General features: G+C 40.2%; 2 protein-coding genes and 1 long non-coding RNA gene across 3 annotated transcripts; 2 read left to right on the top strand and 1 right to left on the bottom strand.

Annotated features, from left to right (window-relative positions):
- Window positions 1–150: 150 nt before the first annotated feature.
- On the top strand, window positions 151–2,465 carry LOC115746687. Its single transcript, XR_004016061.2, has 2 exons — window positions 151–1,807; window positions 2,000–2,465. It is a non-coding gene; the product is annotated as an uncharacterized LOC115746687 (long non-coding RNA).
- Window positions 2,466–8,096: 5,631 nt separating this feature from the next.
- Window positions 8,097–11,803, top strand: LOC115746685 (thermospermine synthase ACAULIS5). Its single transcript, XM_030682562.2, has 10 exons — window positions 8,097–8,438; window positions 9,170–9,236; window positions 9,312–9,406; window positions 9,841–9,943; window positions 10,356–10,444; window positions 10,527–10,683; window positions 10,882–10,957; window positions 11,076–11,134; window positions 11,224–11,360; window positions 11,480–11,803. Exons 1-10 carry the CDS (start codon window positions 8,284–8,286, stop codon window positions 11,556–11,558), a joined length of 1,017 nt encoding a protein of 338 aa, XP_030538422.2. The 5' UTR covers window positions 8,097–8,283; the 3' UTR covers window positions 11,559–11,803.
- A 7,290-nt stretch (window positions 11,804–19,093) lies between these two features.
- LOC115746684 (protein BIG GRAIN 1-like A) lies at window positions 19,094–21,216 on the bottom strand. The gene has a single exon (XM_030682561.2). The coding sequence runs from the start codon at window positions 20,563–20,565 to the stop codon at window positions 19,141–19,143; it is 1,425 nt and encodes a 474-aa protein (XP_030538421.1). The 5' UTR covers window positions 20,566–21,216; the 3' UTR covers window positions 19,094–19,140.
- Between the last annotated feature and the right edge of the window lie 4,497 nt (window positions 21,217–25,713).

The following is a 25,713-nucleotide window of genomic DNA, read 5'->3' as shown; positions in this document are numbered from 1 at the left end:
TTTTAGTATCAATCTACAATTTTTTATTTTTTATTTTTATTTTTACTTTTTCTGCCTTAAAATGACACGAACCGTTTTAGCATCCGGCCCGGATCAATTGATAGGCTTACAAATTCCAAGAGGCCCGCACCAGGTCGGCCCGCTTGTTGATTTGGGCCTTATTCCGGGTCGGAGCTTTGCCAGACCGGATCCCTCTAGCTCTAGAACCCGCCATTAGGGTTTGGAGCTGAGTGCGGATGAAAATGCTCGAGCCGATGATGCTCGAATCCGAAAGAGTCTCACTCCCGTCCCTCTCGGCCAAACCAGAACTGCGCAATGGCGTTTCGTATCAGTGAAGGGACACGGCAAGGTTCGTCCTTGACTTCTCTTCTCAGCTCTTGTACTTGCTCGTGAGTATCGGTGAAGAAGACGATGGCGTGTAGTTCCTCAGTTGATTGGAGAGTCGCTGACGATGGTTTGGAATGATTTGTTGAGTTTCAATTGATTCAGGGTTCGTGCTTGATGGAACCGTGTCCTGACTTGGATGTATCAGTCCGTAGAATTTCCATTTCCCTGATCCTGAAGGAAAAGCTCTGATTTTTCGCTTGCGTGATTGCCATTGCGATGCTGTGATTGATGTTTGAATCTCTAATCCCTCAAATGTCATCTTTACAGCGAGTTGGTTTTATTCTAATTGGTGTCAATCTCGTGTCTGAGGATGACGATATCTAGTATTACCATCCAACTTCGTTTCTTGTTGAAATGTTTCTTGTCCATTGCAACAGAGGATTGGATGGTCAAATTTTCTGATGATGTAATAGTGGTTGTCCTGTTATTTGTGATAGCATCTACTTTTATTTTTTCCCTTTGGTGTCACTACATTGCCTTGGGAATTTCGTAGAAATGCTTACATGAACAGCGGGAGTTTGTCAGGCTTCCTGCTGTGCACACAATGGCTTGGAGTTTGGAATAATCTCCCACATAATGATCAGACACTTATCTCTGTCCATTGCTTGCGCTGTTTCAGCTAGAACCCGTTTGATAGTGATAGGCTGTCTTTACACCCCGTGATTTGTAACGTGAGACTATTTGTCTGTTCTTGTTTTCTCATTGTCCCCTCCACTCTCTTCACTGCTTTCATACTAAATTAGCATTGCAATCTGAGCATTTCTTTTGGGCACCCTTTTCTTTGTTGTGGTCATGGGGGCTTTGATTGCAATGCTCATATGCTACCAGTGGGAGCCTGTCTGGCTTCTTGTGCTAATCCAAGTACTTGGAGTTTGGAATGTGCTCCTACATTTTGAATTATTCCCCATTGAATTAAGCGGATTTTCAGTGTTACATGCTATTGTATTTTTTTTCGTAGGTTGCCTGCTGTGTGTGTAATGTTTGATATACACAAATTGGCCTGGATACACATTTGAATTCAAAAAAAAAAAAAACTTGTTGAAAAACTTTCCACAATCTTTGTATATGTATGAAATGGAGTCATGTCACATTAGGTGATGGCCTTAAACAAACTTTTTAAGATGAAGGGAGACATATAAAGGCATTTCTATTAAATTTTCTGCTCATTTACCTCTCTTCCTCGTGAATACAGGGATCAAATGTTGACCCTATGGTGCTTGCTGCAATTTACTGATGTTCATTGGCGAGGCTGAATAGTGAAACGGCATAATGTAAGGTATATCTGAGAGCTCCAATGATGCCTTCATTTTTCACCCACATCCTATAATTGTGGTGACTCCTCTTTTGCCGGGCTATACGTGTGTAAACCTCCATCCTCAGCTTCCCAAATGGTTGCTAGGAGTACATCCTTCTTAGACAGGTGAGCTGATTTGCTGTTTTGCACTACATTGTCTTCCATTTGTCACCACGTACTCTCTATGCTGACGTATATTAGCTTCCGTCATTATTTCCTCTCATTTCAAGATATGTTCTTTTTCAAGTTTTCCTTGCGATTGCCATATTTTTTCCTCATATTTTTGGGCTAAATTTTCATAATGTTCTTTTTATCAAGGTCATGATTCTGGTGCCATGACGGATGACGCAGTTTCTTGTGGGTTCCATCCGTTGTCAACTACCACCATCTCCAACAGAGATCTTGAAGATTCCAGTTTGGTTAAGGACCAAGACACCCACTCAACCAATCAGTAGTGTGGTGAAGCGATCCCAAGGCATGACTGAAATTTACTCGTGTTCGAACGTTTCTTTTGTGGGAAATGCTTGATGAAGCTTAGCGAATTTCTCGGGGCTATGAATTGTCACGAGATGGGGGCTTCTGTATCAAGCGCTTGTTAATGTTCAATTTAGATAGAACTGTTTTGAGTGTTTTGGTGATCAATTTGTATGGTTGTGGTGTTAAACACGATTTTTGAGTGATAGGGTAGAATGTTATTGGCTCCTCCGCTCAGAAGGGATTAGAAAGTCCATCGTTGCTTTCTTTTGAAGGGTAATGTTAACAGAGGGTCATGACTTTGTGATAAGCCTCCTCTTGTTCTCAGTCGCTATGAATGCAAATCAATTCGCAAACCGTTCTAGTAGGACGTGGTTCTTGCTACACAAAACATGACCACTTCATGCTTACAGACACGGCAGCATGCACCACGTCATAAACTTGTTCTGGGATCGATCCTTAATGAAGACTAACTAATCATGCCAGCTGCTAATTTCCGTGAAGCAATTGTCAAGATGCAGCACTATCGATCCTTCTCTTCCATTTTTTCCTTTTCCTTTTCAGGCGTCAACGGCTGCTATAGAATTTCCAACCTTTTAATCTTAGCTTACCAATGGTACCTCGAGGAGTTGTGCGCGCAGACATGAGCATGCGGACGCACACTTTAACTGAGCCTTTTCCCTCGTGTCGAATCGGCTCATCGAAAGTGAATCCTGAATCCATGGGAGACTTACGTAAACAATTGAAATTTAGCCAAATTAGACTTGTTTTTGACAATTTTTTCTCATTCAGTGATGAGCAATGACAACTAGTCTTTGCTCGCTCATCATTACGCGCCTGTCTGGCAAGAATAATGTCAAAAACATCATACGTTGCGAATCATGCGTGCTTAGAAAAGTACTTCATTCCCCAGATTGATTGCTGAAGACCACATTTTTTTCATGTCCGGGCAAGACTCTTGAGATGCCATCAACGACTCATAAAAGAAATCCTTTCGTTCGGTGGCGAAATGGGTGAATCTTGTAATATCGCTTCATCATTAGAAGGTTTATACAAGATTTCAGCGACAGGGATCTGACCAAGAATGTCAAGCAAGACCATGGCAAGTAAAGCTTTCACCTTTCACACAACAGTGGCATCCATCATCCGCCCACATGTTAGTGGTGAAAAGTCACCGAAAACGATTTGGGTGCCGTGATCTACATCTCCTAAAATCTTCATCGTGCTCCACGAAATCGACTCGCAACTTCCTCTCTTCTATCCTGCCGTCGCCTTTTGCACGAGCAAATCTCGGCCCGAGATACACCAATACAGCCGGCGCAACGACTTTGTTAGGCAACCGTCTCTCCTCGAGGATGAACTCGAGCGCCTCGAGCATTCGACTCGACGTCGAGCTCGAGTATCGAGATCGAAAAACCCCCCACGAAAGAATAGCGCGCCCTCTTTAGCAAACACCCATCACTCGTTGCGGCACCATTGACGGTGGGGTCATCTTCAAGCTGAGAGCCCGGGGGCAATAAGCACGTGTACGCAGGACCTCTTTCCACAGCATCACCAAAAAATCTATAATACGCAGAGATTCTGCGTGCGTGATGTTGGAGCACCAAGCGGCCAAACCCCAAGCGACCGCACACGCGCACACCACACCATGGAAAAGTGATGATGGACTTTGTCTTCTTGTCTCCTCCCCCCCATCTACCTGGCTAGCCTTTGCTGTTCGGATCATCCTCGCTGTTTTGGCTTACAGAAATTAGTGGGGACTTTGCACGCATGGCTTCGGATGTGGCTGGGGAATGATTCGTGGCCACCCCCCATTTTTCTATGGACCCTTGTCCTATGAGAGTGGAAGTGAAGACGGGGCTTCTTGTCTTAAAATATATTTTTCTTCTCTTGTTGAGAATAAGACATCATGTTTAGAGTGGGCGACTATGTTCGGGGAAGTGGAAGAGAGTCGTTTTCCTCAAAATGCTCACTTCTTCTAGGGATAGTAGTTAATGCATGGTGAGAAGTTACTAAGATTCTCTCTTATCTTTGAAGGGTTTTATCAGGATTACCCTGAAACATGATCTTAACTTGGGTAATCGCCATTTCTCGACCGTTCACGAGGCATCGATATAGTAGAAGAAGGAACTTGATAGGTTAATTATAGTTTCTTCATTTTTTTTTTTTTAGGTCTAGGTAGGTCGAGATTGGCGATGTGGGTAAACCTTATTCCAAGTCTATTATTTTGATGCTCATGATCGAAGTTGTTAAATCGAGATGTCCGTAGCGAATAGAAATCGTAAGTTTCTGATTTGTGAATATAGAATCGAATCGACCTGTAAGACTCTGCAAAGTACTTAAAATTCGATTTTTTTTCGTCAAAATAATGATTTCAGATAAAGAAAACATGTGATGATCTCTATTCATAAGAATGTATAATTTCCTTTTTTTTTAAAATATAGATACAGTCAATTATAAATTACAGATATTCATTTGTTGTGTTAATTATGTTAACTTACTTCTAATCATTCTGTAGCCACCAAAATAAATCATAAAATATGATAGGATCAAATCATTGATAGGTGAATGCATACAATTTTGAATTGACTGAATCGGTAGATACACATCAAATGATAGACTGGTAGCAAATCGATAACTTTGCTCGAAATTGAGGAGATTAGCAATTCACTTAACAGAAGCCTACCGCCAATGTCTGGAATTTATTCGAATCATATGGCCAGAATCAACAGTCGTATATGATCCCGATAGCGATGCTAATGATGTCATGTTAAGAGTTATGTGATCTAGTAAATAAATCAAAAGTTAATAAAATCTGACCTTATAAGCATTGAAGGCTTCTCTTTTTCAACGATTGCAAATCAATAGCCACACATCCTTGATATTTTTCTTTTTCCCTTTCTCTTATTTTTGGTTTTTTTTTTTTTTTTTTTTTTGCCTTTTCATACTGAGTAGCTAGAGTGGGAATTTCAACTTCGAGCCTTTTGAGATAACGAAGGACCCCGACAAGGAATATCATAAGGCATTCGGACCAATGTGTTGACCCTTCGTGAAAAGATAAGATGGTTACAAAAGCTTTGACTCAAAACCATATCACGGCACTTCCTCTTGTATTATAAAATCCTCTTGACTTTCAAGGGGAAAGAAAAGAAAAAAGGTTGATAAATTAAAGGTGGGGGTTATTATTATTGCTATTATCAGCCGCCCTAACAAATGAATTATTAGGAAAAGAACAAAGATCTAAAAAGGGGCTTTCTTGCACCCGGTTCCCCCATTACAAGAAAAGGTGAGACATCTCTAAAGAGCACTTCCTTTTGTTTGCTCTCTCTCTCTCTCTCTTTCTCTCTAGTGTTGCTTGACAATCTTGTCCTTACTCAATCTATTAATTATGCTAAATTCATATGGCAATAGATCAACAAATTTGCTCATTATCAATGTAAAGAAGAAAAATTGTCCAAAAAATCCCAAACCTATTGCACTCTTGCCAATTTAGTCATAAACCTTTGCCAACAACTAAGAAAAAAAAAATAAACAAAGAAATAAAAAATTAAAAAAATTAAAGAAAATTCAAAATAAAAATTCTCGACGTCAGAGTCGGCCATGCCACATAGGACGACATCACTACACCAGCTATTTCTTGCCAACAAGACTTAATTGGTAAAAATTAAAAATGTTTTGGACTTAATAGGCCATGGACTAAATCAAAATCATTCTAAAAAATTGGCAAAATTAAAAAGATTTAGAGCTGAAGTGACGAAAAGGGCAACGAGTTTAGTACTTTTCCGGGCAATTTTTCCGGTGCAAAGACTGTAAGATGCTCTTATACTCCTTTGCTCACGCCTTGCATAATGCTGGGGACATGCGCGGATCAACAACCTACGTGCTTGCTCTCCAGAACTATCTTATGTTCTACTCTATCTTTTTGAAACGCATCGAGACTCGGACATATCGCGATTGATTACTTAAGATGGTCACACATAAGCTGTTCAGTCGAATGGGGGAAAAGAAACCTAAATTGGGTACCCATTAAGGATAACCATTTAGTGGAATGGTAAATAAGTCATTGACCCATCTTGCTCGAGCCAAAACAAAATAAAGAAACGGGAAGCCAATCCCATGCACGCAAATAGGGAAGAGAGAGAGAGAGAGAGAGAGAGAGAGAGAGAGAGAGAAGGTGGTAAGGAAGAATGGTGATGGTGGTGATGATGATGATGGACGTTGATGGGGAGTGGCCTCTCCACGATCAAAATCTCGTTTTAGTGGGATCACCCCACGCTCGACCCCAGGCCTGTTTCCCCACCCCAGCCCCGCAATCTTTGGTGGGCCCCCTTCCCCCTCGCCCCCACTCCACCACTATAGGCCAAGATTTTTCTTTTCCCCCCCTCCTCCTCCTCCTCCTCCTCCTCCTCGTCTCTTTCCTTTTTGCCCTAATGGGGACCTAGTACACTAGATGAGGTTGATCAGAAATTTTCACCAAAGCATTTCACATGCTTGAACTTAAAAGTCAAATGCCATCGTTTCCAATACTTATCTACATTATTTAGAAGGCAAAAAAAAAAGTTCTGGTCATGTTATTTGTCAAATTGGGTCACTAGAATTTATCGACTATCGATAAGGTCCGTTACGCTTCTCTTGCTTGCGATCCGTTACATTATTTATTAAATTAGGTTAAATCGGGAAGGGAGAAGGTCTGTTCTGTTTCTCTTGCATTCGTAATTACCTTATTCTTTTCTTCTTCTTCTTTTTTTGTATAGGACCATTGATTCTATATACGTACACGGACCGTAGCGTGTGCCTGAATACTAATTTAAAATTTTAAAAAGAGGGAAAGAAGGTGGAATATTGCATGATACAAGGTAGACATGCTCGTGGCTAGTGGGCTGTACTACAACCCACCAAGCCACTTTCCCCATCTCCATCGCCCTTCAAAAAGCACACATTTTAAAAAAAAAAAGAACAAAAAAATCGATCGCACTGCACAGTCCGCCACCAGCGCCAGCGCCCACTCGCGTCGTGACACGTGCACCAAAAGCGCTGCCCGCGTGGAGGTGGTGGGCCCCGCCCATTATCCCACGCGCGCGAGAGCTCCCCCTAGGAATGCTGTCGTTTTCCCGAGGTTCCCTCGCCGGCAAAGCAAATCCTCCACCCCCCACCCGCGTGCTCTGCTTCTACGAAACCAAACATCCCCCGCGCCATCCCCCTGCGCTGCGCAACCTTAAAATTGCAGAGAGACTCTGAGATTTTAGCCACAACTCTCATCTATACTTCGCATGCATCACACCGACATGACATTCGATAAGGATCTTCTGTGAAATCGTGGAAAAAAAGAGATTTAATTCTTGAAGTCGTACTAGAAAAAGCACAAGATCAACGAAATGATTAACCATGGCATATCAAGTCAACACATCAAGCGATTGAGGACGGCTCTTAAGAAAATCCACCATGTTCTCATGCGCCGAACATTGATCCTGTCAAGCGCGCAAAGATCGTTTATATCAGAAGAAAGAACATGTTTTTAATTCATGCTATGCGTGGAAACAGGATGGGGTTGAAAGGAAAGGAAGGGGGGAGGGGGGTGGTTTGGTGTGTGGAAGAGAGAACAAAAGAAATGGAGGGAAGGGAAGAGAAAAGAAATTGTAGAGGAAACATTATGTTGTATCGATATGTGCTTATAATACGTATCTCTTAAACATTTGCCCAAATACAATTTCTTATTCTTAAACTTCCCGAGTAGTTTCCATGCCGAATCATATCCATGAAAGATGTGAACTTTTTGAGTGGCAAGTGAGAAGATGCGATGTTGCAGATAGCCCGTGAGCCTGCACTGTGACACAATCATTAGTGTCGTCACCCCCTTGCCTGGTTCGGATGAGTGCAGCTCCCCCTCTTTTCTTGGCGCTTCATCGCCTCTCCTCTCCTCCTGCTATAAAGATGAGACCATTTGAGCTCCAAAACTCTCACCCCCCATCTCCTTTTCCTGTTCTTCTCCCATTACTTCAAAAGGGGCACAAAGAAGGTCTCTTCCTTTCACATTCGTTTTGGGCTTGTGTGGGTAGTTTTTTTTTTTGCTGTTTACCTGCTTTTTTTTGGGGGGGGTGGATTTTGGGGATTTATTTTGATTCTTGGAGATGGGTACCGAAAGTCTTGCAATCTTGCACACCAATGGGTTCTCCAAGACCGGCAATGAGGGTGAGAGGAATGTGGAGGAGAGTCCTGCCGATGGTTGCGTCTGGTTTGAGGAGCAGATAGATGATGATCTCAAATGGTCTTTTACTTTGGAGAGGTCTGCTCATATTTCGGTGTTCTAATCTACTTGAACTGTTCATGTCACCACGTCTCTAGATATCCAAGAAACGTATGTACTTGTATGAAGATTGAGGGTGATTAGTTTATCAGTCTTTAGGAACAGGTTATGCTTGAGTTTTCTATCATCAGAGATTATTGGTCTGCACAGTTGGTATTTGGATGCTCCATGAGACTTTTGTCCAAGAAATGACTGTTACATAACATTGCTAAAACCATGCAGGGTCTAGCTTTCACATTTATTTTTCCATATAAGCATTGTTATATATACCTTTGTAGCGCCAGTGCGTTTAATCGAGTATGTAATTTCCTCACCACCATCCTTCTACCGCTATGGTGGAAGATATGTTTACTAATTGCATTAGATGGATCTGTCTGATTATCGATGAAGTCTTGCTCTTCCACAGCAGGAAAAATTATGAAACACTAAGTCGTAATCATCAAATCATGTTGATCTCGATACTGCGCATAGTTTGTTTCTCTATTCCGTTTCTTTAATGCACCGGCACAAGAATAGTATACACGTATGCAGTGTTGATTGATTTGCATATTTGCAAAAATTTTAGATTTGTTTACTCTCCAGCATCTGGAAAGTTGTCACAATCTTTCATGATCAATCCAGCATTCTCTGTTTAATTCGGGGGTCTATTTTTCATATGGTTTTGCGAAAGAGCAATTTGGACAACTGACTCTCTCCATCCATTTCTCTAGAGTGCTACATAGAGGGACAAGTGCTTATCAGCAGATAGCTCTTCTGGACACCAAGCGATTTGGGAAGGTCTGTTCTGTTTCTCTTGCTCCCGGTATGGTGGTCAACACGGTGAACAAACTGTAATGTGCTGCTTGGTTTTAGGTCTTGTTGATAGATGGGAAAATGCAGAGTGCCGAAAAGGATGAGTTCATATACCATGAATGCTTGATTCACCCTCCTCTGTTATGTCATCCAAAGTAAGTCCTCTACAGGAAGTTGTATTCACTTTTCATGACCTCAATCATAAGTCCTTTCTCATTTCTCTCTCGGGGATCAAACCTCCCTCTTTTTGTTTGCCACATTGCTTGAAAGTTTCAAATAGTTTTTAAATTTGATTCTGATGGTATTTTTATATATAAGACCGCGTGTACTACTATGGTGCTTTGTGCTCATTGATACAATCTTTTACTTGGTCTCTGAATTCAATTTTAAGATAGTGTTATAAGTTTTATCTGTAATTCTCATAGACAAAAGTTTTCACTATGATGGCAAGTGCATTGATTTTCGAGAAGTCTATATCAAGATGCCTGCGCTTCAGTGTCCCAGTTTCATCTTAAATCCATAAGTTAGCTTGTTTATATGTTTTCTTGATCAACTGCTTTTAACTTTAATGCATTAATTCTCATGTTAGCCCAAAAACACTGTTTATAATGGGAGGGGGCGAGGGTTCAGCAGCAAGAGAAGCACTTAAGCACTTGTCAATTGAAGAAGTGGTCATGTGTGACATCGACCAGGTAACTCCGACAAATTATGTTTTCTCAGTTTGAAGTTTGCTAGGTTAACATCATGTTTGCATGAAGTGTAAAGAGTCTTGAATTCAAATTAAATCAAGAATTGCAAGGACATTGTGCAGTCTAAATTTAGTCATTGAGCCAAGCCAAATCTGATACCTCAAGGTTCAATTTAAGACTTTTAACAGATGTCTTGTAGTTGTCCAGTATTTTATTATATAGTTGAAGATGTCGTCTCGACTTAGATCGGTCGATGTGAGGACTATAAAAGGTGAAACTTCTCATTGACAAACGAAATTGCTTTTCTTTAGATCCATATTAAATATCAATGACTACACTAAATTCTCGTAGATGCTTACACTTCATATGCAAAATGAGTATGTTTTTGCAAACATTCTTCTCTGATGAACTGCAGGAAGTGGTCGATTTTTGCAAGAAGCATCTGACTGAAAATCGTGAGGCCTTTTCTAGCGAGAAGCTGAAATTAGTCATAAACGACGCAAAGTAAGTCCTGTGCATTTCATCTGTAGTAGATCAGTTTGACAATGTTAAACTTAAGCTGATCAACCGAATATTACCGTTAAAGGGCCGAGCTGGAGAGTAGGAAAGGTAAGTTTGACATCATAGTTGGAGATCTAGCCGATCCAGTTGAAGGAGGACCGTGCTATCAGCTCTACACCAAGTCATTCTACGAGAAGATCATCAAGCCTAAGCTCAATAAGAATGGCATATTTGTCACTCAGGTGGTATCTTTCTCACAGTTTCACCGTATCTCTGCTTGAATAACATGAGATTTCCAAAATCTCTTTCAGCTCCAGAAAAACAAAAAATATCTTTCATATGGTTGTGAAAGAATTAGTCTCACAATTGACAAAAATTTGATTATTGTAACTCTCTTTGCTGGTCTGTGAATGTTGAGTTGTGACTTTCTTATTGCGCAGGCAGGACCAGCAGGCATTTTCACCCACAAGGAGGTCTTCTCATCGATATACAATACAATTAAGCAAGTTTTCAAATGTAATTCACCCCACCAGCCTAGACCTTGCTTGTTTATTCGTTGTACACCGAGCTACTAAGCCTGCAAAATCAGTGTAATAAGACATGTAATGGACCGTGCCTTGTCGTCTTTCTGCAGATGTCATTCCTTATACGGCCCATGTGCCTTCTTTTGCTGATACATGGGGATGGGTCATGGTACATCTTTGCTTGCTCGAAATCATTCAGCTAGTTGACTTTTTACTTCATCTTCTGCATCACATTCTTGATGGGGTTTCTTGAATCAGGCCTCCGATGAACCGTTCTCTGTGGATGCCAAGGAAATTGATAGGAGGATAGAAAAGAGAATCGACGGGGACCTGCTCTATCTCACTGGTGCCTCATTCCTTTCTTTGGCCACCCTGAACAAGATGGTTTTGACCTCGTAAGTGAACGGTTCATCCTGCTACCTGTGCCAATCGAAAAGTGTCATTGACGCCATTTCTCTTCACGAGACCATCGCATACAGGTTTTGATGTCATTGAGCTTCCGTGTTTCTTTCAGGCTTTTGAAGGAAACCCACGTCTACACAGAAGAAGATGCAAGATTTGTACATGGACATGGTGTGGCATACCGCTGCTGAGGGGTCAAGCCTCGGTCTGATGGGAATGGCTGTACAGGAAAGGGAGATCTTGAGTTGCTGTGAAAAAGATTTAACCATGAATCTTATTCAAAGGAAGAAATCCATCAAGCAATTGTTAGAAGAATCGACTTGCTGTTCAAATCCGTCTCATTTGTCCTTCCCCCATATGTTAGGCTTGCTTCAACTGTTTACAGAAATCGAAAAATCAATGCTGAACTGAATGAAAGCTTTTTCCCTTTGATCCATCTGTGGGCACTCCTCAGTTTGCTATTCATTTACACGGATGTTATTCTCGTTATCTCGTCAGTTGAATCGCGGAATTGGGAAGGTTTATGACTGATCTGATGCACAAGTGAAAGGCATAGCCAATCCATAGCTTGGAAGTCAATCATGTGAATGCAACACTGAACAAAGTAAAGAATAACCACTAAAGTGAAAATGATGTTTCCATTGTGTTCATCCTGAGGGTGATTCAACTAATGTTATCAGATAGATATGAGTATGACCCTTTGAGCAGTAAGCTCTAACTGCCTTTGATGGATTTTTTTTGTTAATTCATCATCAAGTTTTTCACTTTTTTTCTCCAATGGCTGGACCTTCATGGTTGAGTGCACAGTTAGCCCATTTATATCGACCCAAGACATATCGATCATCGCGAGCCAGCTAACGAGGCACAGGGTACTCGGCCCAAGTTTCCACGGGCCATCTTCACGAAGCCCAATGATAGTCTTTAGTTATTAATACTCTCATCAACTGAAATTTCATTTTCTGTCTTAATTTCCCTTCATTTCATAACATAACAGCTTTAACACTTAAAAGGAAAGAAAGGACTTAAGAGAATTGTTATTTATTTAGGATTAATACTACAAAAACTCTCAAACTGATACACTTATAACAAATTTATCACAAACTAATTTTTTGATCACCATATATCCCAAACCGATTAAACGTGATAAATTGGTTTCCGTTAGATTGGGTTATTATCACGAAAAACTCCAAATCGGTAGACTTGTGACAAACGAAGGGTATAAATCTTAATCCGGTACACTCATCAATTGCCATGTGTCATCCAACTCAACAATTTGATAGTAATATTTGACGGAAATTAACGAAGAGTGAATTTGTCACAAATAAACCGATTTGTGATTTTTTATGGTATTAAAAATGCATTTATTTATTGGCCAAATTGTTTTGAGAATGGAGAAGTTCCTTTAGGAGTGATTGGGGGAAATGAACCTAAGAATGTGTTGAGTTCATTTGAATGAAAACCCCCACATGTAAAACCCAAAACAAAACAAAAAAAAGAAAGAAGGAAAGTGACATGGAACTCCAATTCAAACAGGTGTGGGGTTTGCTGATTGGTCCTTTTCTCTGGCCTCCTCTTTTTTCGAACGTTAGACAAATATCATCTCCATCACTTATTGTTGCCCCTGCTTGGTTTGTACTTTGAAGACAGAAGGCAAAAGCTGCAAAGCAATCACAGGGAATTCTTTCTAGGGATTGGCAATCCAAAGTCCTTCCCTCCTCCTTTGGTTGCAAAAGCCAAAGTTGCCCACATAAGTTGGGGCCTCTCTCTCTCTCTCTCTCTCTCTCTCTCTCTCTCCTCAAGCTAATGCATGCACATCTTTTTCCCTTTTTAATCCAGCAATGAGGTAGCATCTTGCTTCGAGTAGGAATCAAGCTTGGAAGATTCTTAGGTTTTTGAAAACGTAGCATTCCATTCATTTGACTCCATGATCGACCCTTTTAAGTTCCAATGGATGGCATGCATGTGTGGACACCCTGCATATAGTCAGGCAGGAAAAAGAGAAAATGTTATGCGCATTCCATTTCTTGATTGAAATGAAGAGCTTGCTTGATTAGGTAGTGCGAAAGGTTTATGAAACTTGGAGTTAGCTAGACTTCAATTCGTATGACGTGTATGCGTTTGGACATATTTATTGATGCGAACACATGACTAACTTTTAAGGAGATTGTTTGTCTCGTTCAAATCGCAATGTCTGCCACTCAAAAGAACCTTGAGGATCATGTATGCTGCTCTAATGGTGGAGCCTTTCCTTTTGCACATGAACAAGATAGGGTCGAGCCATTATGTAGGCACTCGAACAAGGTGATTTTTGTTCATTTATGGGAATTGATTGAGTTGAATGTTATGCCCATGTTTTTTTCAAAACAGAACGAGAGATAACGAAGGAAGCAAGATTGAATAGCAAGTAGCTATGTGCTAACTATGTTCATAAACACAAGATCTCCTCATTGGACATTTTTGGTTTGGCGAATGCAAGAACCTAGCTCGGAGGCGGTCGAGATGCTGAAAATTTCCAATTCAGATGTGCTAAATATTTGAAATTTTATAGAGAATGTCACACATCTTGTTGCATACACTACTTAAAAATCACACAAAGTACCAACTGGTCATGGAGAGGCGACGACCAGCGGCAGGCCTCTTCGATCCATCATTGGACATTGTAGAAACTTATATGAAATGGGATCTTTACATGTTTTATTGGAAATGTAGGGATCTTTTTATGACGAGAAAACTCAGTTTAAGAAGATAAGTTCTAGAATCAAAATACAACCTCATTAAGACCGTATAGATCAAGTAAGCATGGCTAAAATACGAGTAGGTAGACCAAATATAAACTCATTTGCTCTTGTTGGTGTGAATAAGCATGTGCCATGCGCGCAATATCCACACATAAGGGTTCCCTGCTAAAACCTCAAACTATTATATAGTAAAATCTTAATATTGCTTATATTGCTATAACATAAATAATAACTATATACTGCTTATAATGGACCACGTGATAATTTGAACAGTCCACATATTATTATGTGTTCACATAACTTTCTCGTGGATTTCAAATTTCAGTTAAAATTTTCAATCTGGTAACATCTTAAAAGTTCATTTTTTGAAATAACCCAAATTACAACTTTTCTTTCCTTACATGAATAAAACATGCACATCTTGTATCCCTCACTTTGTGGATTAGAACAGCCGTTCCTCATTTTGAGGTTGTAATGATTGTAATTCTTGTTTTCCCTTTTCCTCATTGTCAACCTTTGTAACTCAATAAACAAATGGAATTAGGTAAAATTTGTACTTGTATGTCACCTCGGTGGGTGATGTACTAAGGCATATGAGTCTTTTGCTTTTATTCCCACAAAAAGCATGTCCTTATTGTGGCAGCAAATTCACAATGTTCCCACTACACACGAAAGCAAGAATAAATTAAAGCATTGAACAGGACTAGCTCTAGTTAGGCTTTGAGCTCACAAAATGCAAAGTTCTTTCAATTTTCTTATTTTTTGAAATTTGAAAATATTGCCTAATCAGTCTTAATTTTATTGTACGGATGTCAATTCAATTTTAAACATTTCAATTTGGCTGATTCAGTCCTTAATCTTTGCCCAAAATTCCAATATAATTCTTCATGCCAATTTCCTCCAGAAGTCGCTGACGTGGTAGTCTAGTCACCATCGGTTGTCCTACGTGACACACCGCCACGTCGGTAATTCCTTGTGAAAATTGGTCGGGAGGAGTACACCGAAATTTCATGCAAAAATTTAAGACTAAATTGAAAAAAATTGAAAGTTTTTAAAACTTAATCAACATACATGCAAAAGTTCAGGACTGATTGAACAATTTCTATTTAAAACTTCCCTTAACTCGACTAATTCTTTTTTTTTTTTTTTGGTCCAAAACTCGATTAATTCACCTCTTGATTCTTGTAAAGATATATTTCATCATGCACATGAGTCCAATTTGTCACATAAACCACAAGTTATGTGTAAGACAAGATTTAATGCTTCAATCAAACCAACTGCCTAACTATAAAACTTTCTCTAAACCATCATTAATTAAATTTGATACCCATTTCCATTAAATAAACGGATAACTAGCAGATGTGATTTATATCCCCTAAATGGAATATTTTCAGTAAAAATTAAGCACAAGCTTTAGGAAAGAAAGGCAAGAGTCAAGCCCAGGCATCTAGGTTTTGCTTTCTCACTCACTTCTCTTCCACAAACAACATTATTCCATGCATTCATCATTGCTGGCAAGTTCCCCACCAAGTGTACGGAGTTATAAAACATAGTAGATTAAAACAGCGACCTTAAAAGAACTGATGCAGCATTCATACTGCATTTAATTTAAACAACCATCAAGAAATTTAAAAGAAAAAGAATTGGCTAATAAAAAAAATAATTTCCCACCTACATTTGTTGAATAAGTAACAAAAGGCACCACCCACTACCATAAATGAAGTGTATACTTTTATCACTTGTCTTTTTGCTGCTAATCATATGATCATGTTAGATTTTGACTAGAGATATTCTTTCTTTAGTGTGTGTGCTCCTCACGTACTAATGTCATCTTATAGGTTCATTATAAGGTCTACTTCAAAAGTTCAATCTATATATGGTCTTGTTTAATTGGGAGGTGCATATTCTAGTGTTGATGCTTTAGTACGTGGTTTAAACTCAGTTCTTGGCCCCTTTAGCATCATCGCTTTCTGGATTTATATTCTTACAAGTACATCCTCATCTACATCTCCAAACTCTTTTTATAACCCCCTTTTTACCATTGATTGCTCATGACTCTAAGGGTTTTATTTGCTCTAAGTGATAGGGATGCTACTAATCACACTGATTAAAGCTAGCAAAGACAAGAAAAACATAGTAGTGCAAACGTAGACTAGGGTTTGTTATAATTGAAGACAGAATTAGTGTTTCGCTCGTGCTTGTGCTATTAAAAAAGAACGGGAAAATATATATTTAGGCTACATTTGTTTCACGAAAAATGATTGATTCGAACAATATTTTTCTAAAAACGTTCGCTCATATCGCTTGAAATAATTAGCCAATGAAAACAAAAATCATTGTCTACAACAATTTATGTCTAAACATTTTCGTGAATGATAGACAAGTTTTATGTTCATTCATGTTCGGTTTACATTGATTGATCATGACTCTTAGGGCTTTATTTGCTCTATGTGATAGGGATGCTACTAATCACACTGATTAAAACTAGCAAAGACAAGAAAAAAATAGAAGCGCAAATGTAGAATAGGGTTTGTCATGATGGAGGGCAGAATTAGTGTGTCGCTTGCGCCTGTGCCATTCAAAAAACGGGGAAAAGAAAGCATATATTTAGTTCGTGGTCACTGAAAATATTATTTCTACAAGCGACATCAAGAGATTGACATGTTAAGGGGCAAATTAATCATTGAATTATTAGGGATCTTTTAAACGATAGAGATTTTAAGTGCATGCACACGAATCAAATTCTATGATCGTATGTGGTAGAATATAAAATTATTAGTTGTATACGAATGAAAATTCAAAAACAAACTATTTATTCCATCTTCTCACTTGACTATAATGGTGACAATAATTTTATTTGGTATATATATATCGCGGATGGTAAAAGCCCGATAGCCGGGAGGGAGTCCAAGTCTGAGTCCATCAACATATCCAGTTGGACCCGCTTTTACTCAGAAACTTAAATTAATGAGTTATGAGCCAACTAGCATATATTAATTGCTACGCACCATGTTAATTATTCGATGTGAGATTTTTTCTAACACAAGTCACAAGTGCATTCCAACAGAAGTACCTGATCATGTATATGTTTATACTCGAAGAATTAACTATGCATTCCAAAACATATATATGAAATTTACAAAAACATAATGACATGGGTAAGTACTACTTTTCCAAGTAATTTTTTAAGTCACTTAATAAAAGAGTCACAAGTTGACGATAAGTCTAATGACTCGGTCACATGCTTTTAAACAAAAGAGAGATGATATATCCCAAGATTAGTGCTTCTTTGGCTCTTATCCCACATAGTTTTATCTCATTTGATGGAAAGGTTAGCGGTGCCTAATGCCTCTAACAACATTATTCCCCTCGAAATCGACACATAACCTTACCCGGTTACATAGTAATTTAACCCTAAACATTCACGACCATCGCCAATCAAGACACACCCATTAATTTTCAAGATTGTGAGATTCCATCCGTCCGGTGGTACCTGTTTCGAGACGAATCAAATCCACCCACATCGCCAGAACAAACATTTGAATAATTTAGCTCGTATAATGCCTAGCTCGATAGTTGCTACGTGCGCATAACATTACTTAAATCTCCCCAAGTCCCAAGTACTTGTTCTCTTCTAATGAACAACCATGCTAAGAGTATCTTCAACGAAATACCCTAGACATAAAAAGATATTATATATTAACTACCTAGAAATTGGGTCCGTATTTTATTATTTTAATTTTTAAATAGGACTTGATGAAGATTCTACCAAAAAGTATCGAGAGGGCTTGTGCACGCACCTAAAGGTCGTTTGTAGTTGTCCATTTTGGACTTTGGGTGGTCCACGACCCAATCACCGCACACTTCTGTTTTTATGTGCACCCAAAAATACTTGCTTGAATAGTTTAAACTTTAGGGCCTGCTTCGCCGCACCACGGTCGTTGATTTGATGGGAGCTCTTGGGGGTCCCGACGTGCGTAGTTAGCTTCTTAATATAGTTGCATTACATAAGGATGCTCTTACTAAGTCTCTAGCACGCCTAGCGATGGTACATTAGAATGTCTAATGATCATCTTCGGCATCGGCTTTTACCCGTTTTGTTTTTCTGTTATCACGTGAGTGCCGACCCGATCTTAAATCTGCAGGAGGGTGTGCGGCGGGCGTCTTTAACATTATCTTGAAATCGGCAGCAATACTTTGCGCTATAAGAAAAAAAAGAAGAAAGGAAAGAAAGGAAATGTCAATTCCTAGGATGGAGGGTGATGATTTTGTGGGAAGGGGATGCTAACGCAATGCTCAAGCAAAGTGAACATGTCAACTACAATCCAAGACGTGTTGAGGAACAAAGAAGGAAAGCAAAAGCCTCTCTCTCTCTTTTGTCTGCTCCTCCCGTGGGCTAAAGCTAAGATCATGCCCCTCCTTTTCCCCTTTTTCCTTTGGCCATCGCCTTCATCTTCACAAGAGCTATGCATATTCTATCTCCCCCCATCTCCTCTCATTTTGCTTGTGATTGTGATCTCTATTGAATCTTTTTTCTTTTCATGCATCTTCTTTCCCTATCTTTACTTTTTCCTTCCCTCCCTATTCACATTGGATCACCAAAGTTTTGCTAAAAAGAAAAAGGGGGTTTTCTTGGTGTAATTGTTAAGCAACCAAAGGAGAAAAAAAAATTGGAAGATTTTTTAGTATAACGCTTTTTTCATCTTAAATGATCACTCATGAATAAGATCCATCTTAAGAGTCGTTCAGCCTCATTCAATATTTACCGCAACTTGAGTCTATTGAGGGGCACCCTTTATTAAGATATGTCGTGTAGACCCGGTGAAAATCTAAATTTAAATGTGCAACTTCAAAGGGTTTTGTTGGCTTGTATTCAAGCAAAACTTAACCCGAAGTGGGTTAATCCTCACTTAAGAGAACACATTTGCTAATCAAACTATAACATTGAGAGCTTGAAGACTGTAAAAAGATGAAAAGGAATGAGAGACTTGGCTAATATTGCGATTCTGGTAGTATTATCACGGGGAAATAGTAATTACATGAACAGTCGATTAGCAATGGCACGATTTGCTCCAACATGAGTGGTTTCATACACCGGAAGCTCTTCACAATACCTCTCATTTCCTATTACTGCAAGATGATCGAGCTCGAACAGATCTGAGCTCGAACAACTCGCTGCGTCGTCGTCGTCATCGCGGTAATCGCCCTCAACGTCGCCAACCCGATGAATCTCCCTGTGACCCCTCGCCGCGAAACTGTCGTTCCTCACCTTCTTCTGGTTCTGGTAGTAATCTCTCAAGAAGTCCCTCGCCGCCTCTTCCACGCGCCGGCTCTTCTCGTTCGCACGGCATTTGGCTTCCTCCGTTTCCTCTGTTTTCCTCGACGTTGGCAGCCTCCCTCCGATTTTCCACGCACTCGGCACCAACACCGGCATTGAATTCGAGCCATACTGTCCGTGATCTTCCTCGAACAGTGATTTATGTCCGCACGGCCTGCAATCTTCGTCCACGATCACGCTCACCGGGTAGAACCGGACCGTCCTCTTGACCCCGTTTTGCAGTTTTTGCCTCGTTGCTGGGGAATGCTTGCTCAAGCAAGATCTCGAGAAGGAAGAAGCCGAGGAACACACGGATTCATGTGCAGATTGAGATTTCCTCTCCGCATTTGGTTCGCCATAGCTACCAATAGCAGGGGTCGACTTGGGCTTCTTTGTGTTGGTGGCGGTGAAGAGAGAATTGATGAAATTTGAGAGCCGCCCCCCTGGCGAAATCGGCTGCTTCACCTTCTTTAGATTGGCATAGATTTTTAACGCTCTCGATTTGGACTTTATCATACCTTCCTCGTTGTATGCGCTCTGTTCGGCAGAAGAATTGTGACGATGATGATCAAAGTCACGCAACTTCTTCTGCTCTTGAAACAGAGCCCTCTCTGTTTTCTCTGGTTTAGTAGAGGAGCTGGTCCTCAGCGGCTTTTGCCTCGGTAGTGGTGGTGGAGCGAAGCAAGAGCTCCTCGTCTTGACGACCCCATAAATGGACTCAGTGTCCGAGGAAGAGAACCCACCGGAGCTCGAATCTGACGAGCTCGAGGTCGAACTGAAAAACAGAGCATCGTGGTCGTGGTCGTGATCACGATCCCTCCTCTGCTTCCTCTCGGATTCTTCCCTTATCTGCCTCGTCTTCAGTCCTCCATCGTCGCCGACCTTGCTACTGACGAAAACCCCTCGGTGGAGAGAGAGATTTTCCTCGGCGCATTTGTTGCTTTTGGAGCTGCATTTCTTGAGGTCCCGGATGCTCTGTTTCCTCGCCATTGCCGCGTCGCCGTAAAACTTCAAGTCCTCGCCTTTTGGGTCGGATTCATCAATGGATCTGTAGATTTTGTCCAGTAGAGTGGAAGAAAAAGATGGGTTTTGCTTCCCTTGCGCATATCTCTCTTCTTTCAGAGTTCTCTCCGACTTATACATGTTTCTGTTTTCCCCTTTTTCGCCCCCCTTCAGAGAACTGTGCAGGAACAGAGATGTCAAGAACACAAGGATTGACAGAGAGAAAGTGACAAAATGATGGAGAGAGACAAAAGGAGGGAGAGAGGTAGTTGAGTTTGTCTGTGAAAGAAGGTTCAGAAAGCTGCTGTTTTTCGGAAGGTGCTTCAAATCTCGCGAGAGGACAGGTTGGCCTAGAGGGGCATTACTGGAAAGCAAAGATCTCTTCTCTCACTATAATTTTTTTTGTTTCCTGTGCGTTTTTCTGGGAAGTGAGAGAAAGCGAGCGAGGGAGCGAGCATGCCATGAAGAAACAGGAGCAATCGATGTGTTTTTCTAGAGAGAGAGAGAGCGAGATATGGGCAGAGAGAGAGAGACACGCACAGAGAGAGTAATGAGAGCAAGAAAGGGCACGCCTTGAAGATGGAGGAAAGGGGAGGAGGGAGAGAGACGACTTTATAAAGGTCTTCACGCGCGTGCATGGTCCGTGCCAATTGGAGCCAATTGCCAGCTTGGCCACCGTTCTTCCTGCCATTTTCTTGTCCCCATTTTGCCCCTCTATGGCGGAGCAAATTACTCTTATTCCCATTTCACCCGTGCCCTTTCCCCCAAGTTCGAATTTGAAGCCGTTGATCGCGTTGAAAGGATGAGGAGGTGGGGGTTGATCAGTCGTAGCAAATCCTCCGTGCATTACCATAAAAATCCCGCACGTAGAATCGCGACGTGAAGAACGATTTTCTGCACAAACATCTGCTCAAGACCCTAATACGAACTCGCGAGTTCGTGTAATGTAGTAGCTTTCATTTGCATGAGCTCTTTCGGCATCGTAGTTGTGATGCGTTTTGACTCGAGCTACTGAAGGGTTTCATAGCAACACGCATTTCGAAAAACATGTGCAACATCGAAGCCCAGGAAAAAACATGGTCTTGAAAATGAGGAAGATCGTTCTTATCTATACCGAATTTGACACTTATTAGTCGCTCCAAAAGCTCGGTTTGAAGTGCTTTTGCAAGGAATCGCCATTTTAAATGTCATTAACTAGCTTAAGAGAGTCGAAATGTCTATGTAAATTCCAAAGTTGTCATCAAAGTGCACGTTTCAACACTATCTAAGTCAGAATACTGAGTTTTGCCTAGTTACTCGGTTCGTGCAATATATATTAGAGGAACGAAATATGCCTCTCGATTAACCTATATGTCTTATTATGATGACCTTAAAACTCATACCACAAAGGCGTAAGATTTTAAGTACGACTCTACTTGAAAGAAGCCTTTTTTTTTTATGAGAAATGACTTCCCTGCACATCCGTGATCGAAACCCAAAGGTGGACTTGTTTCGATACGTAGAATCGATCGAACCCTCTGACGGCAAACTTGAACTAAATTCTATTTAAACCATGTGGGTTACATCACCAATTGACCAAGATTTTGGGGGAAAAAGATTTGGGAGATTGGGCAGGACAATAATTATTAAATGTGGAAGAGATGGAACCAACTCCGGTTGAATAATTAATTTGTAACGTAGATCGGTTGATTTGGGAATATTGGCGATTCTATAATGGAAGAAGCAAATCATAGTTAAAGAGAGAGGTGAGCAGCATAAAATTATTCTGTTTGGTGAAATGCATATTTCTAATCAAGAGTTGTTCGCGGAGATTTGTAGGTGTGATTCTCTTTTTCTCTTTTTTTTTTTTTTGGTCGGATAGTTGTGATTCTTCATTGACAAAGTCTAACCATAGAGAGAGAAAGAGAGAGAGATGAGGACTGAGACAAAGTACATTTAACACATGGATAAGTCTCCATCAATCAAGCCGCGGACATGAACAGTGGATTGTGCAGTGATTGTCTGTTTTTAACTAGGGTTTTAGAAAGCATGTCATATGTATCCGTGGAAAAACCCGTTACGGGAAAAATTCCAAAAAGGGACCTCAAGTGGCCTGAAATGCTATTATTATTTCGAAAAAAGGCTTGAAGTATTTATGGTTATTTTAAATAAGGGCTTGACCTCGTTGACGGTCTAAATTTTTCGGCCGATCAAGAGCATTTTTGTAAAAATATAATTTTAATGTAATTTTTTTATTAAATTAAGTTAAAACAAAAAAATAGAAAGTTCAAAAAGAAGAAGAAGAAGAAAACAGATGGGAGGATTGACCTCCTACATGTGGTCGCCGCCCCACCTTCCGGAGTCTCGACGAGGGCCGACAACCCTGCCAATTGACAAGTAAGGGAGTTGGGAGAGGGCTGCGACCCTCTTCCCAATTTGAGCGAGGGTCGGTAGCCCTCGCCCGGGCCCGATTGAGGGCCGCTGCCATCGGCAGGGACCGGATCGGGGTGGCCACGGGCCTCGGTCGGACCTAGGCAAGGTTCGCCAATCCTCTCCCGGCTCAAGCCGGGGCCGGAGCCCTCATCGAGGCACCGACGACCCCGACGGCCATAGCCGCCGTCCCATCACCGTTGGGGCAGCGGCCGCAAGCGGGAGGTCTACTAACCTCCCACCTAGGTTTTTTTTTTCAAAATATCTTAAAAGGAGAAAAATAAAAAAAAATAGTTAATTATCAAAATATCCATAACTAAAGTAACTTAGGCCCTTTTTTAGATTAATATTGTCACTTCATATCTTTATTTGAAATAATGTGCACTTCAAGCCCTTTTTTGAGACAATGAGAGTACTTTGGGTCTTTATTTGAAACAAAAACCACTTTAAGTCCTTATTTGAAAAAATAAAGGTACTTATGATCCTTTTTGAAATTTTCCCTTGTCGTTGGCTATTATTAGTGCGTTATTCATGTTGAATTTTCTCGGGATTACACAGGACTCGAGGAAACTTGCTGATTCTGAAGGGTCTTTTTTTTTTTTTTTTTTTTTGAGAAGTTTCACAAGTCAAACGTGGAAAATATTAATGAGAACAGTTTTGAGAATGCATCTGCCAACACTTTCAGAACAGTTTTCAAATTAAATATTATAATAAAAAAATAAGAATTGTTTTCCGTGTTTCAAATCGTCTCTTTCATTTTACGAGAAGTGTTTAGATTAGAATATAAAGCTAAAAGTATTTTTGTGAAATAAAATGAAGGAGACAATAAGAAGAAAATCTTCTATAGGACACTTGTACCACCCGATAGACCAACATGCGGCACCTACTCAATGGTATTTTCGTTCTTTTTTGTGATTATCGTACATGTATTAAAAAGAAGAATATATTTCATATCGGCATATTACGTGATTTAAATGTCAAAAGAAGTAGAAAAATTTTCAAATAATGGCTTCAGGTGCCTTTATTGTTTCAAAAAAGTGTCCGACCAAAGACATTTTCGTCATTTCTTTTTCTTATTTCTTTTCCTATTTTTTTCCTATTTTTTCCCGTCCTTTTATCAATGGCTGGTCTCGGGCATGGCCGGCCATCGGCGAGGGCCTAGGCGAGACGAGCCCCGCCATATCATCACATCTTCTTCTTCTTCTTCTTGGTCATGATCGACTGTGATTTTGACACCTCTTCGCGACCAACGAGGGCCTGGGTGAGGCCACCCATGCCACCTGCAACCAAAAAAAAAAAAAAAAAAAGAAATGAGAAAATATAAAAGAACAAAAAAAAGTAAATGAAGAAAATGTCTTTGCCTTTCTTTGAAGTAAAAAGGACACTTTAGGCTTTTATTTGAGAAAATGAGGGTATTTCAAGCCCTAATTTGAAATTTTTCAAAAAAAAAAAAATCCAGACAAATGAAAGAAAAAAGAAAAATAGTGATTGTCCATGCTGTTTCTGATCTTGAAAGGGATGGGGCCCGATTTTACCGTGTTAATCTTTATATCATCTTTGAATTTGAAACTTGTAGAACTTAGTGCTCTTAGCTCTATTACCCAAAGATGGAAATGACAGTTCTAAAAGCTTGACCAAGTTGGCGATAGATTGCCCGTAATCATGAAAAACATTTTGGCTTTTCAACCTGCATGAGTAATTATTTCAGGAGCCTGTGAAAGATTGACATTTAATCATGGTTTAACCAAGGAGCCTCTCGAGATTGAAAAGGCAAAAAGAAAAATGTTCAATCTTGGAGCCTGTGCTCGTCTTTTGGTAATGTTTGAAGCTTTTCAAAACAAAGCAGGAGATGCTATTAATTCAGTAAAATGGAATTGATTAAAACAACAAAAAAAAAAAAAAAGGAGGGAAAATAATCCCAACTCTCTATTTATGTAACAATTTGAAATGGGGAGTGCCTTACCAAGGGAAAACAACACAAATAGTACATAAATTTTAGCTCAATATGTAACGTCGTTATTGAACTTTAAATTTATTCACTATGGTCCATGAACTTTAGCTCAAAGTACAGTATGGTCCATGAATTTTTAATTTGTTCAATGTGGGTCATGAACTTTCGTAACTGTATGAAAATGTTTCAATACGTGGAACATTTTCATACGATTCAGGGTCTACATTAAACATGTATCGAAAATTCATGGACCACATTGGACAATTTAAAAGTTTGGAGACCGCATCGCACTATGGGCTAAAGTTCATGGATCACATTAAAAAATAATAATTAAAAGTTCGGTTATGATATTGCACAACAGGCTAGAATTTATGGACCATTTGTGTCATTGTCTCCATCCATGATGCACACAATTGAGAAGTCATGCAAGTCTTTGTTTATTGGGCCATTGAAGGAGCAGAGTTGTTTTCACTGGCATATGGGAAAACAACAAACATCCTTAATGAGAGCGACAGGGATGCTTTGGACTTAACAAGATCGATCACCCCAAAACCCAACCCAACCCCAAGACACAAGTGCGCACGCACAGTGTATTGCCTCAATTATACTTGCCAAGACCACATGATCTTGCATTTCTGGTTCTCTGGCTGTTCATCCATCTCAAGACAACATGCCATGTACCTGTGCTGTCAACCTCAGTCAAAATCTCTCTCTCTCTCTCTCTCTCTCTCTCTCTGGATAGAAAGTTGTGTGTTTTGAAGATGAAAGGTCATTAGGTTTTGGTCTCTCGAGTCTGGCTTGGATGTGCAGTCTACAAGGAGTTATCTTGGCGCTAAAATTTGCAAGGTGGCATGCACCAGCAGCAGCGGCTGAGCCAAAGACCATCTTGTGCTGTACTTTCAACGTCAGATGGTGATTGATCAAGGAGG

The sequence above is a fragment of the Rhodamnia argentea genome, chromosome 4 (assembly GCF_020921035.1).
Source record: "Rhodamnia argentea isolate NSW1041297 chromosome 4, ASM2092103v1, whole genome shotgun sequence".
Lineage (NCBI taxonomy): Eukaryota > Viridiplantae > Streptophyta > Magnoliopsida > Myrtales > Myrtaceae > Rhodamnia > Rhodamnia argentea.
Note: the sequence above shows the minus strand (reverse complement) of the source record. Positions and strands in the feature narration are given on the sequence as shown.

What these genes read in the sequence shown, in the direction of transcription:
- LOC115746685 (XM_030682562.2), top strand. Translation starts at nt 8,284, where the DNA reads ATGGGTACCGAAAGTCTTGCAATCTTGCACACCAATGGGTTCTCCAAG. An exon ending in ACACCAAGCGATTTGGGAAG is followed by an intron (nt 9,237 to 9,311) that starts GTCTGTTCTGTT and finishes GCTTGGTTTTAG; the next exon opens with GTCTTGTTGATAGATGGGAA. An exon ending in TCATGTGTGACATCGACCAG is followed by an intron (nt 9,944 to 10,355) that starts GTAACTCCGACA and finishes GATGAACTGCAG; the next exon opens with GAAGTGGTCGATTTTTGCAA.
- LOC115746684 (XM_030682561.2), bottom strand. Translation starts at nt 20,565, where the DNA reads ATGTATAAGTCGGAGAGAACTCTGAAAGAAGAGAGATATGCGCAAGGG.